General features: G+C 38.6%; 1 protein-coding gene and 1 non-coding gene across 3 annotated transcripts in view; both read right to left on the bottom strand.

Moving 5' to 3' along the window:
* Window positions 1–19,885, bottom strand: part of FAM81B (family with sequence similarity 81 member B) — a 48,342-nt gene that overhangs the window by 11,312 nt on the left and 17,145 nt on the right. For both annotated transcript variants that reach the window (XM_047730418.1, XM_047730419.1), the window contains exons 5-7: window positions 16,041–16,159; window positions 7,612–7,741; window positions 909–1,015 (exon numbers count right to left, since the gene is read on the bottom strand). In XM_047730418.1, coding sequence (XP_047586374.1) covers window positions 909–1,015; window positions 7,612–7,741; window positions 16,041–16,159 — 356 coding nt within the window. The remainder of the gene's footprint in view (window positions 1–908; window positions 1,016–7,611; window positions 7,742–16,040; window positions 16,160–19,885) is intronic.
* LOC125101340 (U2 spliceosomal RNA) lies at window positions 1,933–2,116 on the bottom strand. The gene has a single exon (XR_007127789.1). It is a non-coding gene; the product is annotated as a U2 spliceosomal RNA (small nuclear RNA).

Here is a 19,885-nt window from a genome sequence, read left to right as displayed (position 1 = left end):
AATGACTAGAATTTTCCTCTGTCCGCACCAGGACTATAGGAAATGGTGGTCACTTAAACAAGAAAGGAGGATTTGGGAATACGGAGGTCAGTAATTGGAATGTTTGAGGAGTCTTATCTTCTTTACCGTCTTCTCTATTGCATAGGGGAAAACTCAGTGATGAAGGGACAGAGACCAGTCTTAAAAGAGGGAGAATGTAAAGGAGCAAGTAGAGAATCTCAGAAGAAATTTTAGAAGGGAAGCTTGTAAATCAGTTATTTTAAAAGTTATTGGGTAGTCTTGTGGAATTGATACATATTCAGTGAAGTGTATTACATTGAGGCATTTTAATATATAACTGATAAGTTAAAATTATTCTATAGGAAAGGTCAGGCTGTATATCAATTCAGTTGTAATATACAAAGAGAATGACAAAATTAATATTCGTATTTCCTTTTGTTAGCTTTTTATTTAAAATCCAGTTAGTTAACATACAGTGTAATATTAGTTTCAGGTGTACGACAGAGACACAGTGATTCCACTCTTCTTTACAACACCTGGTGTTCACCCAGTGACCCCCTTGATCCCTATCACCTGTTTCATCCATCCCCCCCCCACCCACCTCCCCTCCTATCTCCTTTATTATGAATATTGTATAAGTTGCTTTAGTGTAGCGTATTCTATCAGTTTGTTGCTTTATGTCTTGGCTAGTTTTAAATTCTAGCCAGATGGGTTCTCATTTATTTTTTTATAATTTTTTAATAAACATATAGTGTATTTTTAGCCCCAGGGGTACAGGTCTGTGAATCGCCAGGTTTACACACTTCACAGCACTCACCATAGTGGGTTCTCATTTAATGCCAATACTTTCTTGAGGCAAAACCTTTTGGAATGTACTTAACAGAATTAAAAATCTCCCATTCACTTACTTGAACTCCAAAAGGTTCATTTCATGGCGATGATCTCCCTGGACCATCTTTAAATTTGAGATTTGCTCAGAACTGGAAGCCTCTATCTTTCCTAAGAGCTGCATTACCTAATGAAAGTACAAAAGGGAGTTTTTGTGTGTGTGTGAACAAAATCACTAGCACTTACATTAATTATATTTTATTCCTTAAAGAGCCAAGAAACAGATTTGAGCCTAAACCATATTTGCATCTGAAAATGATTTTTTCTAAAGGAACGATTCCATAGTTATAGAGCTATCATCAGGGAAAGAGTTATAGGGAAGCATTCCATTTTGTTGTCTCTAATATTCTTCTTAATAGGCTATCTAATGATATAACAAAAACATAGAATTGATATTAGTTTATCATTTTGTTAATTTTAATGATTTCTTTTCTTTTTCCCCAATTATAGTAGAAGTCAGTATATATCTTCTATCACCATTTTAGCCTTAGTGCCCATTAGGTGGCCAATGGTAAATATTCACCAAATGCTTATTGAATAAATGTTTAAACGCACCATTAATTAGACTCTGAGGGAAATGCACGAGTGGCCGAAGACTAGGCTTCAGGAATTCCCAGGGAGCAGTCTGACATGACGGCAAGTGAATTCCAAGAGAAATGACTTTAGGGCATATAAAGGTAGGAGAAAACAAGTTCCATTTCTGGAAGTTAAGAGAAGAGTGCCTTCCACACAGCCAGAAACATTGAGGAAGTTCCTTTTAGGTGAAAGGACTGGATTGGAAAATAGAACAGAGCTGCAGCACATAAAATAATCACTCCTACAGTAATCACTGTCCAGGGCAATGAAAGGATTCAATGGGCAGTGGGTTAAAGCCGCTGCCTTCGGCTCAGGTCATGATCTTGGGGTCCTGGGATCGAGCCCCACATTGGGCTCTCTGCTCAGCAGGGAGCCTGCTTCCTCCTCTCTCTCTGCCTGCCTCTCTGCCTACTTGTGATTTCTGTCAGATAAATAAATAAAATCTTTAAAAAAAAAAAGAATAGATGATTGCAATGCTCTTTAAACTATTTCAGAGCATAGAAAAAGAAGGGAAACTTCCAAATTATTTGTATGAATTGAGCAAAATATCGATTCTAAAATCTGAAAAAGTTTGCACAAAAAGACTAATCTTGTTTATAAACATTGGTGAGAACTTCTTCACTTGATCTTAGCCAAAAGGCCGAGAAGCGATTGGTGAGAACTTCTTAAATAAAATATCAGCAAACAGTATCCAGCAGCACAACTAAAAAAGAAAAAATAATAATCAAGTGCAATTTATTTTTTAGAACAAGAATTGTTTAATAAGAAATATATTGATCCAAATAATTATGCTAGTATAGTTTAAGAGAAAACTCACATGATTATCTCCACAAATGCTGAAAAGGCATTTGCCAAATTCATAATCACTCTTAATTAAAACAAAAACTCAATAAAATAGGAATAGTTGCGCATCAAACATGTTTATTGAGGAAACATATCTCTCACCATGAGGGAAGCAGAGGGTATTTCTGTTAATATCAGGAACAAGAGCAGGATGACCACTGTCCCGATGTTACTATTGAATATCACACTGGAGTTATTAAAACAGTTAGAACATGGAGAGAAATTATGTGTGTGAAAAATGGGAAAAGATGAGTAAACTTATTACTGAAAAATCATATGATTGTGTGCCTGGAAAACAGCAACAGCAACAAACTGAAAAATTTCTTCAGTCAAGACAAGAATTCGCTAAATTAGTAAAATTTAAAATTAATATCGCCTTTGTTATATACAATTAACAACTAGTCAGGAGATATAATGAAACTTCATTACAATAAAGTCAAAAGAAAAAAGATAACAAAATCCCAAAATACACTGAAGATGATGCATGCTTGAGGAAAATCTGAAACGACTCCTATAGGATGTAAAAGCAAACTTGCACAAATAAGAAGCACACTGTGTTCTTGGATAAAACACTCAGCATTATCACTTTTTCAATTCTAAAGATTTTATTTATTTAAGAGAGAGACCGAGCATAAGCAGCAGGAGTGGCAGAGGCAGAGGGAGAAGCAGGCTCCCTGAAGAGCAGGGAGCCCGAGGTGGGGCTCAATCCCAGGACCCTGGGATCATGACCTGAGCCCAAAGCAGATGCTGAACTGGCTGAGCCACCCAGATGTCCCTACTTTGTCAATTCTAAACTGATAAATTTAACGTGATTTTAATAAAAATTAAAATTGAGTTTGTTGATTTATTTGCTGGGACTAGACAGACTGATTTTAAAATCATATGCGAAAAGAAACAACTATCACCAGGACAAAGGAGAAAAGAAAGCAATGAAAGGGACTCGCTGTATCAGGTATTGAAAGTTTTGGGGCACATGGGTGGTTCTGTTGGGTTAGCATCAGATTCTTGGTTTCTGCTCAGATCATGATCTCACGGGTCCTGAGACTGAGCCCTGCATCAGACTCTGTTCTCAGCGGGGAGACTGCTCCAGATTGTCTCCTCCGCCCTCCCCACCCCCTCACACAAACCCTCTCTCTCTCCCCTTCTCTCTCTGAAATGAAGAAATAAATTTTAAAAAATTAAAGTACTACACCGCCTCAATGACTAAAATAATAAAGACACATTATTAGAAAAAACTACAAATGGATCAAGAATTTAAATATAAATAGTAAAGCCATGAAAGTGCCAGAAGAAAGTATGAGTAATTCAGGCCTTTGTATGGGGATTTTCTTTCTAATTGTTACTTAAAAGGAGCCACAAAAGAAAAGACTGATTCATTTAGCTACAAATAGAGAACATAAGCGTGCCAAAAGTCAAAAGACAGATGACAACCTGGGAAGATATATTCACAGATCATATCATAGAGAAGGGCTCATCTCCTTAATATATAAAGAACTCCTAGACATTGAGAAGAAAAAGAAAAAGAGACCAATAAGGAAATGGATAAAAGAGAAGAATGGATAGCTCACCAAATAAGAGATACAAATAACTCTTCAAGATATGAGCCTCATTCACAATAAGAAAGACTAAATGAAACACAGAGACCATGGCCATCTTTTTCCTATAAGAACAGTCAAATTCAAAAGTCAACACCACTGGCGAGGAATGGGGACCTTTTACATATTTTTACATATTTTTGGTGGCTGTGCAGTATGGTCAAAGCTCCACAGAGAGCAAGAACTTTCAAAATAGCAACACTGTACTCTGACCCAGCAATCACACTTCTGGGTGTTGGGATCCTACAAACATACATACGTACACACACGCGCACATACACAATAACATAAGTGCAAGGTTATACATTGCAGCATTGATTTGAAAGAGAGAAATATTAAAAACAGCCCAAATGTCCATCTGTGAGAGATTGGTTAAATGAGCCACTATACAGACAGGAAGAGTACACAGTAGTAAAAAGGAATGAAGAAGCTCTCCATGTACTAATATGGCTGATCTCCAGGATATATTTGCTTAGTTAGAAAAAAATAGGATGAAAGGCTTAAACATGAGACAGGAATCCATCAAAATCCTCAGGGAGAAAATAGGCAGAAACATCTTCAACCTCGGCTGTAGCAACTTCTTACTAGACATGTTGCCAGAAGCAAGAAACAAAGGCAAAAATGAGCTACTGGGACTTCATCAAAATAAGAAACTTCTGCACAGTGAAGAAAACAATCAACAAAACTACAAGGCAGCCTACGGAATAGAAGAAGATATTTGTAAACGACATATCGGACAAAGGGTTAGTATCCAAAATCTGTAAAGAACTTATCAAATCAATGCCCCCCAAACCAAATAATCCAGTTAAGAAATGGGCAGAAGACATGAATAGATGCTTTTCTAAAGAAGACATCAGATGGCTAACAGACACATGAGAAGATGCTCCACATCAATCATCATCAGGGAAATACAAATCAAAACCACGATGAGATGCCACTTCACACCTATCAGAATGGCTAACATTAACAACTCAAGAAACAACAGGTGTGGGCAAGGATGCAGGGTAAGGGGAACCCTCTTACACTGTTGGTGGGAATGCAAACTGGTGCGGCTACTCTGGAGAACAACATGGAGGTTTCTCAGAAAGTTTAAAATAGAACTACCTACCTATGACCCAGGAATTGCACTATCAGGCACTTACCCAAAGGATACAAAATTCAGAGGGGGTACATTCACCCTGGTTCAAAGGGGTACATGCACCCTGGTGTTTATAGCAGCATTACCAACAATGGCAAAACGGTGGAGAGAGGGGGGCACCTGGGTGGCTCAGTGGGTTAAGCCTCTGCCTTCGGCTCAGGTCATGATCTCACAGTCCTGGGATCGAGCCCCACATCGGGCTCTCTGCTCGGTGGGATCCGCTTTTCCCTCTCTCTCTGCCTGCTGCTCTGCTTACTTGTGATCTCTCTCTCTCTCTCTCTCTCTCTGTCAAATAAATAAATAAAATCTTTTAAAAAAATGAAAGTAAACTGTGGAGAGAGCCCAAATGTCCATCAATTAATGAATGGATAAAGAAGATGTGAACACACACACACACACAATGGAATATTACTCAGCCATAAAAAGAATGATATTTAGCCATTTGCAATGATGTGGATGCAGCTAGAGTGTTTTTATGCTAAGTGAAATAAGTCAGTCAGAGAAAGTCAAATACCATCTGATCTCACTCATATGTGGAATTTAAGAAAGAAAACAGAAGAACATATGGGAAGGGAGGGGAGGGAGAGAGGGAAGTGAACCATAAGAGAGTTATAATGATAGAGAACAAACTGAGGGTTGATGGAGGGAGGTGGGGGGGAAGTGGGATAGATGACTGAAGTGTATTAAGGAGGGTACTTTTTGTGATAATCCCTTGGTGTTTTATGTAAGTGATGAATCACTGAACTCTATTCCAGAAACCGATATTGCACTGTACGTTAACTGAGTAAAATTTGGCATTTAAAAAAAAGATAAAATAGGTGCATAGTAATATATATAATATGCTGTCTATTTTGTAAAGAGGGGGAAATAAGAATATATTTTCATTTGGTTCTGTCTGCACAAAGGCATACTGAAAGTCTCCCCAACAGCATAATAAAAATGGTTTCAGTGAGGAAATGAAGAATGTGAGAATTGGTGACAGAAGTGGCATGAAAATTCTCAGTGTACACTTTTTTTTTTTAAGATTTATTTATCTATTTGAGAGAGAGAGTGCCCCATGGTGGGGGGAGGAGTTGCGAAGGGAGAGGGAGCAGAAGAGAGAGAATGTCAAGCAGACTCATCTCAAGCAGACTCCTTGCTGATCGTGGAGTTCAATGCAGGGCTTATTCTCACGACCCTGAGATCATGACCTGAGCTGAAATCAAAACTTGGATGCTTAACTGACTGAGCCACCCAGGCGCCCCTGTATTTTCTTATATAGTTTTGGTTTGTGAATGATACATATCGTATGTATCACCTTAAAAAAAAAACAAAGGATGAACTATAGTCAATGTCACTTTTGAACTTAGATGCAAAGTCAGATGCTGAGTGATTATTGATGACTGTATAGCAGAAAATGCTGCAATGTTTCAGTTTGGGGAAATGTATTGACAAAGCACATTAGAAGTCCAAAGAGGTAAACAAGTGAACAAATAAAAACCCAAACCAGAAAACAACCAATATGATGATGTAGGCATTTGTTCATGTCTACAAGGCAACTTGTACAGTTAAATATTCAGTCCTAATAAAAACTAATACTAATAAAAACTAATGCAAGTAAGTAGGAATTGATGAATACTTCCTTAATGTGCTTTAACATGTATCAAACCAACAGCCAACAGCAAACAACAAAGACATCTCCTGTATAATCAGAAACCAGAGAAGCTGCCTTCTTAATTTTGGCTCAGGTCATGATCTCAGAGTCCTAAGATTGAGCCCCATATTGGGGTCCACACTGAGCATGAAGCTTGCTTAAGATTCTCTCTCTCCCTCTCCCTCTGCCCCTACCCTTGTCCTCTGCTTGCAGGCTTTCTCTTGAAGGAAGGAAGGAAGAAAGGGGGGTAGGAGGGGGAGGGAATGGAACAAAGTAGGACACAGAAGATTTTGCATTAGCTCCTTTAGTTAAGCCATTGACTGGGAAGATGAGAAAGAAGAGGCATTTCAGGCAGAAAAGAACACAGATCGTATGGAGTCCATATAATATCTTAGAATGAGTTGGGACCTACCTGCTCATTGTTCAGTATCACTGGGAGTGAGGGGTGAGCCAGGAAACCTGGGGTGAGCTGCAGAGCTAAGCAGGGGCCAGTGTGGAGGTAGCCTTTAAATGCAGGCCAATGAGGGATTTGTATATTACTTTGTGAGAGACATAGACTACTGTAGGGATATAACATAATCAACTCACATTTAGCTCCTATCTTTAATAATGATAGCTTCCATGAGAAATTGCTTTGCTTATAATCTTTCTACAATCTTTGAGGAAAAACCCAGAGAGTAAGGCAATAAGAGCAACAGGAGAATCAAGAACCATGGGCTTGCAGTGGGCAGCTGTGTTGGAACAAAGGCAGCGCTCATTAAATATTTGTTAATTCAACTGACAGTGCTCACGGGGTCTATGCACGAGCTGTCATATTTAAACTCTTTGGAAGAAAAGGGTTCTTTTGAAATATTACCACTTGACTAGGCATTTTGATAAGCTATAACAATCTTCTGGCAGTAACATGTAACGTAAGAGTTCCAAATATTTTCAGTTACCTTCACATCCAAGTTCTTAGAAACAGTTTCTAGGGCAGACATAAAATCTTGAATTGTTTTTTCAGTTTTCCGGTGCTCGTGTCTGATGAAGTGAATGTCTCCAGAAAGCTTCACAATGCTGGAGTCACATCTAGCAGCAAGATGAAAATGGGTTGTGAGATCAATGGGCTCAAACATTTTTTTAATACTACAGTAGGGTATGTGCATTGACCTGATGGCAGAAGTTCTAAAGTTCTTTGAATGATGAGTTAGTAGATAGAGGAGCAAATGCAGAAATCTTCCTTTTTCTCTTTTTTCCCTGATGGGAGAAGAACCACTTTGGATAATGGTAACATTGATTAAAATCAAAGAACTGCGTGGAAGTAGATGAAGACATTGGGAGAAAATGGGGAGAATTTTAGATTTTCAGTCTGATATATTAATTTGGTCATAGGAGTTCCAACAGATTTTAATGTTTTGGGATTACTCCCTGCTGCCTATGGTGAGGCAAAATCGGAAGTTTTTCCTGTTCTGTATTGCCTTCTGAGTCACACTTTTCCTCCATTTAGTCTCTTTTGTTGACTCCAAGATTGTCAATTCTCTTCTGGCTACAGAGTCCCAGGTCACCATCATCTTCCAACCCATCTCTAGAAAGCAGTTTCCAGGGGCGCCTGGGTGGTTCAGTGGGTTAAAGCCTCTGCCTTTGGTTCAGGTCATGATGTCGGGGTCCTGGGATCAAGCCTCGCGTCAGGCTCTCTGCTCAGCAGGGAGCCTGCTTCCTCCTCTCTCTCTCTCTGCCTGCCTCTCTGCCTACTTGTGATCTCTGTCTGTCAAACAAATACAATCTTTAAAAAATAAATAAATAAAAATTAAAAACCGTTTGCCTCCTCTCAGTGCCAATCAAAACTCCTGTCCCTCCAGGGGTCTCAGTCAAGTGTTGTCTTCCATTAGGACAAAAACAATTCACACTAACATGGGAATAAAGTTTTAGTCCCTCAATTGGATATCCCCAGTGAAGTGGGGTTGGAGTTGAAGATGAGCCATCTTCCCAGCGTGTCAGGGGACCCCACTGCATTATCAGCACTCAAGGCTTCTCCTGGGAGAGGATGGGTTGCATATTGTATTATCCTTTCAATCCACGCATATATGCATGAAAGATAGGATGTAGAACGCTGAGAGACAGTGTCTTTTATACAAAGTTATCAGAGATCACTTTGAGGTTTGTGATTTTATAAAATAACTCTTTTGACTGTCCTCAAATAATATTTATTAGGAAGCACATTTTCATGTTGTCATGCTGAGTGCTATAAATACTGTTCGTTTTATAGCTGTCAATATTTTTTAGAATCTGGAAATGGATTTGTTTTTCTTAAGATTTTTGGTGCCAAAGCTGAGACAGAAGTGAGTAAGATGGTAATTTTGCCTGAGAAATCCCTTCAAGAGATACCAGGGGACTGTCGTGATGGGGGCGGGAGGGGGTGGTGGGGAGAGAATGCTGGGAACAAAAATTACGAATTAAATCTGATCAAAAATGGGAACTGGCTTGTAATGCACCAGTGATAGGCAAAAGCCGTTTGGTAGTAGAAACCGTTGTTGTCAAAACAAGTTCTGGGGGTAGCTAGTTAGGATAATTTTATGTGAATCCACATTAAGATCCCCAAAGATTACACAGAAACAGTGGCTGCTGTCACGGCTCCGTGCCACTCCTCACCCAATGCCCTCCCTCCTTGTCCGACCGTCAGAGACAGCGGTCTGTGCCTTGTAGCCTAATGGTTAAGAAGTGGTCTCTGGTGTCAACAATGACCTGGCATTGAATCTGCTACTTTGTAGCTTGATACGTTATTCAAGGATGAAAGGAGGAACAAATAGACAGGATTTAGCCAGAACCTGGCACTGAGGAAGCTCCCCTACCCGATCAACAGATTTATTTATTCTTTCTTGCCTTCCCACGCAGACACACTCACCGCCAACCTGACGCCACACGCTGATTTGTTTTGTTTACCTGGTTGTCTAATGATTCTTTATTCCTGATGTCCAGTCACTTCAACCAGGATATCTTGACTGAATTGTTCTTATAGCAATGTTTCTGGGATTACAGTCTTGATCTACAGGCTCAAATCTCTTACACCCATGAACAGTTTTTTCCTGAAGGATCCATTCTTTCTTCTTGAGGAAGTTCCTGTAGGGTCTATGTTGAATGAGTTTTACCTGTCTGCTCTATATATCAATTTTTGATAGTCATTTTTGTATTGAAAAACGTTTTCTTTTTGTTTTTTATGGTTTGCTCATGTTTGCTTTTTAAAAAATAAATTAGTATTATTTTTAGTTGTATTTATTCTATTTGGAGGGCTTCCAAAGCATATTTAATCTCTGTCATATTTCAGGGTTATGGTTTTTTTTTTTTTTTTCTCCACCTTAATCCTGAGCAATTCTAGTTCATCTTCTATCTCATTCTTTTATGTGATCATCTCTTTTTGGGGGAAGCACTTCTTTTTTTTTTTTTTTAAATTATTTTTACTTTATGAAACTAAAACATGCCTATAGTTTAGAAGCCAGTAAAAACTAAAAGCCTAATAACAAACCATAGTGGCTCCTTGCTCTGCTCCTTCCTGCTGCTCTCAGGTCTCCCTGGACACAGGGGCCTGTCTTTGCTCCCAGTTTCAAAGGGTCCTGGTGCGGCCAACTCCTATGCCTTTTGAGAATTCTGTGCTGTAAAACCACATCATTCTGAGCTTATCACACAGGTTTATAATTGGTTTTATTATGTCTTCTAAGTCAGTTTCCACATGTCTGCCTGTTTTCTAGGTTCAAGATTTCTATGCTGATATCCTCTGTCTTTGTGGGTATGTTTTAAAGAGAAACATTATTTTTGCTGTGGGTTTAGTGGGACTTGGGGAAGGAGCAAGAGTACACGTGACTTCAATCAGCAATCTTTTATCTCTCTCTTTTGTTCTTAACTTCTTTGAAACCAGGAGAACCTTTGGTTTGAAGTCGTCCTGTGTTTTTCTGGTTAATTCTTCTCACTGGGGTATGTTTAGCAATCTTACATTTTTCTCTGTCCGTCTATTGATGGTGGTGGTGGTGGCAATTTTTATGCAGAGCCTAGATTCTTCCTAATTATCACTCTTACATCTTTGAAGGATTCTGACCACCTGCAGGTCGCCAAGTGTGTTTTGGTGAGGCCACATCCTCCACGTAGGTTTGTGATATGAAATCTGTTATTTCTCTAGGCCTTTTTGTCCTCAAACACCAGACTGGTATATTTCACAGCCCATCATTGAGTCCTAGGATTCTCTGTTGTGACGCTATAGGCCTCCGCCCATTCTGCCTATAGTGGGTCAGTATGTCTCTCAGGTGTTAATTTGCAAACACAGAGGTAAGTCCCGGATGATTGCATCCTCAGCTCCACTCCCCAACCACTCTGTGTTACTGACCTGAATCCCTAAACGGCCATTTCCTCTCTCTCCTATTTCCCATGTGAGCTCCTAGGTAATATTGCTCTGTTTAAATTATTTGGCCTATTAGGACTTTGACTCTTGTTTTGGAGCAAATCATTATGTTTAAGGTTGGGGGAGGACTCCATTGGTCCAGACATCACAGTATTTGGTAAGTGGACTTTGTGGTCTGCTGTTGTGGCAACCTCCAAGTTATATTAAAGATAGAGTTTTTGTTTCCTTTCCTATGTTTTTAACTGGATTTAAGTTGTCTCGAGTGAGAGAAGTGACGTGAAAATATTTTTATTCAACTATATATTTTTTTTATAAAGATTATTTATTTATTTATTTATTTGACAGACAGAGATTACAAGTAGGCAGAGAGGCAGGCAGAGGGAGAGAGAGGAGAAAGCAGGCTCCCTGCTGAGCAGAGAGCCCGATGTGGGGCTCGATCCCAGGACTCTGGGATCATGACCTGAGCCGAAGGCAGAGGCTTTAACCCACTGAGCCACCCAGGCGCCCCTATTCAACTATCTTTAATCAGAAGTTCCTACTCACACAGGTTTAAAAAGTTAACAATATCCGTGATATTGTTAGTGTTCTCCAAAGAATATGACTTTTGTTTTTAGTCACCTACCAACGGAATTTATTATTTTTTCATAAGCAAATCTTTCTTCGAGTCCCAAATCACCAAATGTGGCTGGAAGTTTGGCCTCCCCCTGGCTGAGGCTACAGATTGTAAATCATAGCCATCCCTATGGGAATTCTTTACATATTGGCTTTTCCTCATTTGTCCTTGAGACTCTCATCTACCACATAGAGGAGAGGGTATCAAAAGCAGGCCAGACAACTTTGAGAACCTCATCTCATTGCAAGTACTTGCTTTTAAACTGCCACTTCTTTTAGAATAGGAAATAAGTTGCAAAATTCAAAGCACATTGCCATTATTAAATACTGAGTTTGAATTACTCAGCAGTAGAAAGTTTGCTAGGAATTATGTTAGAATAATCAACTTAATCTCAGTTATGCCAAAATATAATTGGAATGAAGGTCAATATATGTGGAAAGACAGTCATTAATTCGGTCTCAGCTTGTCCATTTGTCACATGCCTGGCAAAAATACACAAAACGGGAGAGGATTGGCGAGTTTAAGTCTCGTGGCTTTTAACCAGGTTCTGTCTCAGATTAACAAATAGATTTAAGAAATTTTCCTAAAAGGCAGACCTTTCAAGGAAAAATAAGACCTTGTCCTAAAATCACTACTTAAGATTCATGGGGAAGATAATTAAGCAATTGAAGAGTAAGATGGAGGACTAGGAGGCCCTTGGTTTCCCCTTCTCCTCTGGATGCACCAAATAAACAGCTACACACAGATGAGGTACCTCTGAGAAAAATCCAGAAACTAATATAAAGACTCCTATGTATCAGGCAACTAAGAAAATACTGAAATAGGTAGGAAAAGCTGAGACTCATGCTGTAAACACCTTTCTTGGCACAGGGCCTTCCTTACAACTGGAGGGGGGACCCCTGAAATCCCAGCTTCTCCCTGAGGAGTGATGGGTTTGAACCACACAGTCACTCGAGAGACTGGCTTCCAAATCACCCAATTCTAAGAGCTGATGGGGCTCATTTGCTAGTCCCTTGGGACCATAGAAAACAAAGAGTTAGTTTAAAACAACCACCAAAATTTAAAAATCGACAAAGAATCTGAGTAGACATTTGTGTAAAGATGACATACAAAGGACCAACAGGTACAATGAGAGGTACTTGACATTACTGATCATCACGAAGCTGCAGATCAAAACCACAGTGAGATATCATCTTACACCTGTTACGATGGCTATTATCAAAATAATAAAAAGATAACAAACGGTGACTAGTATGTGGAGAAAAGAAAACTCTTGTATAGTGTTGGTAAGAATGTAAATTGGTACAGCCATTGTAGAAAACAGGATGAAAGTTCTTCAGGAAACTGAAAATAGAATTATTACATCATCCAGCAACCCCTCTTCTGGATATATATCCAAAGGAAATGAAATCAGTACTTGGAAGAAATATCTGAACTCCCACATTCATTGCAGCAATACTCATAATAGCCAAGAAATGGAAACAACCTAAGTGTCTGTTGACAGATGAATCGATAAAGAAATTGTGAGATACACACACACACACACACAGGCACACTCATGCACACATTCTGATTATTACTTAGACTCAAGAAAGGAGACATTGCCATTTGCGAATACGTGGATAAAACCAGAGGACATTATGCTAAGTTAATGAAGGTAGACACAGGAAGAAAAAAAAAATACATCATCTCATAGAGAATCTGAAAATGTAAAATACATTGAAGCAGAGGGTAGAATAGTGCTTATCCAGGGTGAGGAGGTGGGGGAAATGGGGAAATACTGGTCAAAGAGTACAAAGTTGCAATTAGGTAGGAAGAATATGCCTAGAGACCTAATATACACTGTGATGACTATCGTTAATAATGTTGTATTGAAGAATAGAAATAGTAAGAAAGTAGATTTCAGATGCTCTAGTCACACACATAAAATGGTAACTACGTGAGGAGAAGGTATATTAATGAGCTTGACTGTAGTAATCATTTGAGTATGCATATATATATATATCAAATCATCATGTTGTAGACTTTAAATATAAATAGATTTTATTTTTAAGAAAGGAGACAAAAAATTAGAGCAGAGCAGAAAGAGTTGCATATCTCGTTCTTGATATTATTCCATTCATGTCATAGTTTCATTTAAATCTGTTATTTTGTCTTATTTGTAAAGCAGGATTTACAGAAATTGAAGAGTAGGTTTGTGAGCAGTTTGCAGAAAGAATAAATAGTTGAGGCATCATCAGCACACCACCAAAGGAAACCAAATTCCAAGTTTTTTCAAAACAGATGTTTGGTGTTTATCTTTGCAAAATCATGGCACGTCTAGATCTGATGGTGGGTTTTCTCGTGTTTGTTTTATCATCTTGCTTCATGACTTACCCAAATATTATAAAATTTCCTTTGTGTATATCAAATATGATATAATGAAATAGAGAAGGTTGTATATTTTATTTTTTAAGAGATTTTATTTATTTATTTGACACAGAGAGAGAGATCACATGTAGGCAGAGAGGCAGGCAGAGAGAGAGGGGGAAGCAGGCTCCCTGCTGAGCAGAGAGCCCGATGCGGGACTCAATCCCAGGACCCTGAGATCATGACCTGAGCCGAAGGCAGAGGCTTAACCCACTGAGCCATCCAGGTGCCCTGAGAAGTTTGTATATTTTAGACATATAAACACATATTTATAAATAATATAATTACATCTCTCTGTGTGTGTGTACACACATAGGTCCTATTCCTGTAGATTCTGTTTTCCTAATGTCTGGTACTTGCTCTGGACTTTCATGGCTAGTGCTTTAGTTTTAGCCCTTGACATTTGGCACCTTGATTGCTACAATAGGCTCCCTTTCATTTTCACGCTTCCTTTCTGTACCCCAGCAATTCGACTAATACTAGAATGTCACTAAATAACTCATCTCCTTACTCACGATCTTCCTATCGTTCCTTATAACCTTCTACATGAAATTCCTATCTCTTACCTTGGCCCACAAGATCCCTCAGCATCCAATCTGGACCACCTGTGAGCTTCATCTCCCCATCTCCCATCTCTCCCTAAATGCAAGCCCCAGATACCAAAACTAAAACACACTTCTCACAGGTATCCCCTTGAACCTGTCACAGTAATTCATCTCTCAGTTCTTTTGCATGTATTATTCCTCCTATATGAAGGGCATTTCCCATCCTTCCTAATCTAGCAAACTTCTATAGATCCTTCAAAACTCATCTCAGGTGTCACCTCCTTCAGGAAGACTTCCCTATGCCTCAATCTGATTTGGATATTCCCATGGCACCACAGTCTCTCATCGTAGCGTTCATCTTATTCCTTACATTTGGAGCTTGTTTCCCCAGGTAGATCATAAACCTGGGGCCATGGGGAATTGAAAGTGGACCATGTTGCTGAATCCCTGAATCCCAGCATAGGCTGGCATACGACATAGAGCTTAATGCATTTTTTGTTGTTGTTTTTTTTTTTTTTTTAAAGATTTTATTTATTTATTTGACAGAGAGAAATCACAAGTAGGCAGAGAGGCAGGCAGAGAGAGAGGAGGAAGCAGGCTCCCTGCTGAGCAGAAAGCCCGATGTGGGGCTCGAACCCAGGACCTGGGATCATGACCTGAGCCGAAGGCAGCGGCTTAACCCACTGAGCCACCCAGGCGCCCCTTTTTTGTTGTTGTTAAGTCGAATGGATAGATACTCTAAGAGAAGTTTGTCCTAGGTATTGATCAACTAATCCTTATTTGGTCATTAACATCTCAGAGCAGATTAACAAAATGGAGGCTGGGTATTCCAAGAGAGAGGAAGGAGGAAAGAAGATGTAGTGTTGCAAAGGTATCTATAGTCAGCCATTCACAAGTGATCTTTTATATGCCTATTAAAGTGGTCCTGCCATTGTCAAGACCCACAAATTTTTGCTAACCTGTATAGCATTAATTCTTTTGATTCAGAAATAGCATTTGAAAGATGTTCCTCAAAATTTTATCCTATTAGGAAACAAATCCTTTTTTGTTAGCTTTTTATATGTCATTCTTATATATTTTAAACGTTTGAAGAATTAGAATTTTACACATCTTGGAATTTTGTTTGTGGCTATGAGGGCTGTGTCTTTGTATAAGATGTTGGTATTTGGACAGTCAAGGGCTATAAAGACATACCATCCTTGTCACTTTCAGATGGAACCAAACTGGACGTCGTGTAGAAGGGGTCTCTTATAAAACCCTCGAGTCTCACAGGTGGTGAGAGGCTTTCAAATTCTAGCATACACTTTCTCAATTACCACCTTGTCAGTTTAGCTTCATGTAAAGACATTATCTACTTTTCTACTACATAGAACTTATTTGGGAATGAGAATTCTGTGGGCGAGAACTGACTATCTGCTGCATGTTTCTTCTCACCTGGCTACTCTTCCTCGAAGATCTCCAACTCCTTGAACATGTTTGGTGTTTAGCTCCTGTACTGCAAAATTAGTTCCTGTGGCCACCTGGTCTCGAGCTCTTATTTGGTCTTCCAAAACCTATAAATTTGAGCGAAAATTCCCATTAATTTCCCATCACACATGATAAGAAAATATAGTTTAAAGCAGAGGCTATCAAATTGAATGCCTTTCCTAAGTAGTCTGATAGTGTAAATGAGTGAGAGAGTCCTACATCAGAGAGAGAGGCAGTCCCTGCCTTACCTGAGGGGGCAGGGATGGCCTGATCTCAACAGACCGTTGCCAGGTAGGAATAATAGCTCAGTAGTATTTCAACACAAGCCAGAAATCTAGATTTTATGTTAAACATTTCAACTTTTTAAAAAAGATTTATTTCAGAGAGAGAGTGAGCACAAGCATGAATGAGGGGAGGGGCAGAGAAAGAGAGAGAATCCTAGCGGACTCCTTGCTGAATGTGGAGCCTGATACGGGGCCGATCTCCTGACCCTGAGACTATGACCAGAGTCAAAACTGAGTCAGAAGCTTAACCGACTGAGCCACAAAGGCACCCCTAAATCTTTCAATTTTTAAAGATTGACATCTTAGTCAAAATCTTTTATAAACACGATATGGGCCAAATAAAACATATTTCTTGTGCTGTAAAGACCCTGAGTGCCATTCAGCCATGAGCGATATAAAAGTTTTTCCACAAAAACCTATTTCAGAATTGGTGGTAGGTTTGGAAAAAGGGATCTTTGTATGGCATCAGGCAATACCCTTTACAGATTGACTCAGAAACAAAGTGAAGCTAATACAACTAACACAAGCAAAATCACGTGGAGTGAGAAAGATTTATTTTCTTGGTTTTTTAGAGAGCACTAGAGATGGGTGGTTTGAAGTGTGTTCAGATTTTGCCCTTGAGTATCCTTAGTCATGTCTTCAGTAGTTCTGACATAGAGCTAAGTGTCTTATACTACCAGGTTGGTGGTTCCAAGCATAGTAGTTTAAATTTTTTCACACTCATATGTAAGTATTAAGTTAAAAATTTAAAAATAATTCTACTTGTCCATTGACAAAATTTCTATCTTACTTGACATTCAAATTCTAATGTGAAGTGAAGATATATAAAATAATTTGTATTTATTCATAAAAAGTGAGAGTATAAGACAAGTTCATGATTTGGGGAAATGTTTTAATTGCCCTATTTGAATAGGGCCTGAACTATGTTTAAATTTATGTTTATGATTTTTTTTTTTTTGAGGAAAAGGAGGGTTTTTGTAACAAATGAATGATAGAAATTTTATTTATTTATTTATTTATTTACTTGAATGATAGAAATTTTAAAGACCATACACAGGATCTTTCTCATTTGTAAACTCGGCAGACTGAGAAGATTGAAGGGCAAATAAAATTTTAATTGAAAACATAGAAGTGTCCAGAACACTAGCTAGAGTTTTTTGTTTTTATTTGTTTTTGCGTGTGTGTGGGTGTCTTAGTCCATTCAGGCTGCTCTAACAAAGTACCACAGACTGGGAAGCTGCTAAAGAACGGGAATTTATTTCTCGTAGTTCTGGAGGCTGAAGGTCCAAGGTCAGGGTGCCGGCATGGCCCCCCTCTGGTGAGAGCCCTCTTCTGGGTTACAGATTGCCTGCCTACTTCTTACCATGTCTTCACATGGTAGAAGGGGCAAGGGAGATCTGTGGGTGTTTTTTTTGTTTTTGTTTTTGTTTTATTAGGAGGGCACTAGTCCTGTTCGTGCGACCCCCACCTCCTAATACCATCACATTGGGCATGAGATTTCAAAATGTGAATTTTGGGGGAGAGGGGAGAGACACAGACATTCAGACCAAAGAATAGATATTATTTGGTTTTGTTTTGGTAAAGAATTACAATGAAAGGGAAGTTGCCCTACTGAACACTGAAACATATGAGACAAGGATAAATGCATCAGTGTAGCTAAGTAGATATGGATACCTAAATAGATCAATGTAATGTAATGAAGGCTTTGATAAAGGTAAGAAAGAAAGGCGCTATCCTTGAGGCTCACAAACAGTGGGGAGGGGGGAGAGTTTTACAGATGGTGTTGGGATCTCTGGTTATCTATTCAGAAAACAATCAATTTAGATCCTTACAGACAGACATCAATACAGATTTTATAAAAGTTGACTGAAAATATAAATAAAAGGTTACACCATAAAAATAACAGTACAGGTGATTATTTCAGTTCTAAATGAAGATATTTTGATTCTTAAAAAATAATGAGAGAAATCTCCGAGCAAAATACTGGAATGTTTAACCTTGTGTAAAAGTTAATAGAAACATTGTAAATACAACTAAGGTGTAAACAACAAACTGGAAAAACATTTATAGTAAATGTTATGGCCAAGGATTTCAGTTCTGTTCTTCAATAAACACCGACTTGCTGGTGAAAGCCAATTAGGCCTATCTTCTCCCATCTTTGTGTTTGGTGTTTGGGTGTTTGAAATCAATCACAGTGAGAGTATTAATACCATGGAAACAGGTAAACATGACAAACCAAGTTTTTATCTGCCAGAAAATATTTCACTGCTGGTTTTAAACATTTGCCAAGGTACCACCAACTATTATCCTTAACTAGTAAAAAAAAATCTCAACAAATCAATAAGAATTAAAAAGCATTAAAACTGGGCACCTGGGTGGCTCAGTGGGTTGAGCTGCTGCCTTCGGCTCAGGTCATGATCTCAGGGTCCTGGGATCGAGGCCCGCATCGGGCTCTCTGCTCAGCAGGGAGCCTGCTTCCCTCTCTCTCTCTCTCTCTGTCTACTTGTGACCTCTCTCTGTCAAATAAATAAATAAATCTTTAAAAAAAAAAAAAAAAGCATTAAAACTCCAAAAATTAAACTGGCAAAAGGCATTAGTAGATGACTGACAGAGAGAATGCAAATGGTTATAGGCACTTTTAGAAAGTGGGGGGGAAAAAAAAAAAAAAGAAAGATCTCATTTCTATCCCATCAGTTTAGCAAAGTTAAAACAGCAAATCTCAATGCTGGCATCGGCACAGTGAAAAAGCATTCTCACATAATGCTAATGGAAGTGTAAGTTAGTATCAACTTTCCGGAAACGTATTTGGCAGCCTGCATCAAGAGCTTTTCCAGTGTTCACACCCTGGAGTTCCACTTCTAAGAATATACACTATGGAAATAAGCTAAATACAGACATACATTTATGCACAAAGTTACTTTAATATTAAGATAATAAGTTGGGAAATCATGGTGCATGCTCCATGCAAAGAACCTTTAATGACATGTATGAGTTTATGATGTAATTTGATATTAAAATGGTGCTTATAAATGTAGTCTCAGCCTGAATGGGAAATGTGGAAGGACTTGAGGGACATGACTTTGGCTGTTTGTAGAGATTGCCATTTGCTGGTGGAATTATGAGAATTTTTTGCCCCCAGGTTTTAAAATTTTTTTCTAAGTTTTCACAATTATTATATGCTTTTATAAATTGTTGGGGAAAAAAACACAAGAAAGCAATGTTATACATAAAATTCTTTTCTTGAGTTTAAATTAATTTTAAAATTTGTAATTAGATGCCAGCTTGAAAAACAGATAATTTGGTTATCAAAAGGAATAGCAACTTAAGTGTTACCATTATGGTTGTTTAAAAACAATTTTTTTTCATCCCTTTCAAAGGCCCAAGTCAAGCTTCAGCTCACACTCAAAACTATCTTGCTGGTCAGTCTGCAAGAGCTGACCAGGCTAATGACTTTACATTTAAAAAAAAAAAACACTGAATAACATCTATTTCTCTATAGTCTTAATTATTTACTAAAGGTAGCCTAAT

This window comes from Lutra lutra, chromosome 5 (assembly GCF_902655055.1).
Source record: "Lutra lutra chromosome 5, mLutLut1.2, whole genome shotgun sequence".
NCBI classification, from domain to species: domain Eukaryota; kingdom Metazoa; phylum Chordata; class Mammalia; order Carnivora; family Mustelidae; genus Lutra; species Lutra lutra.
This window is presented reverse-complemented; position numbering and strand designations above follow the sequence as displayed.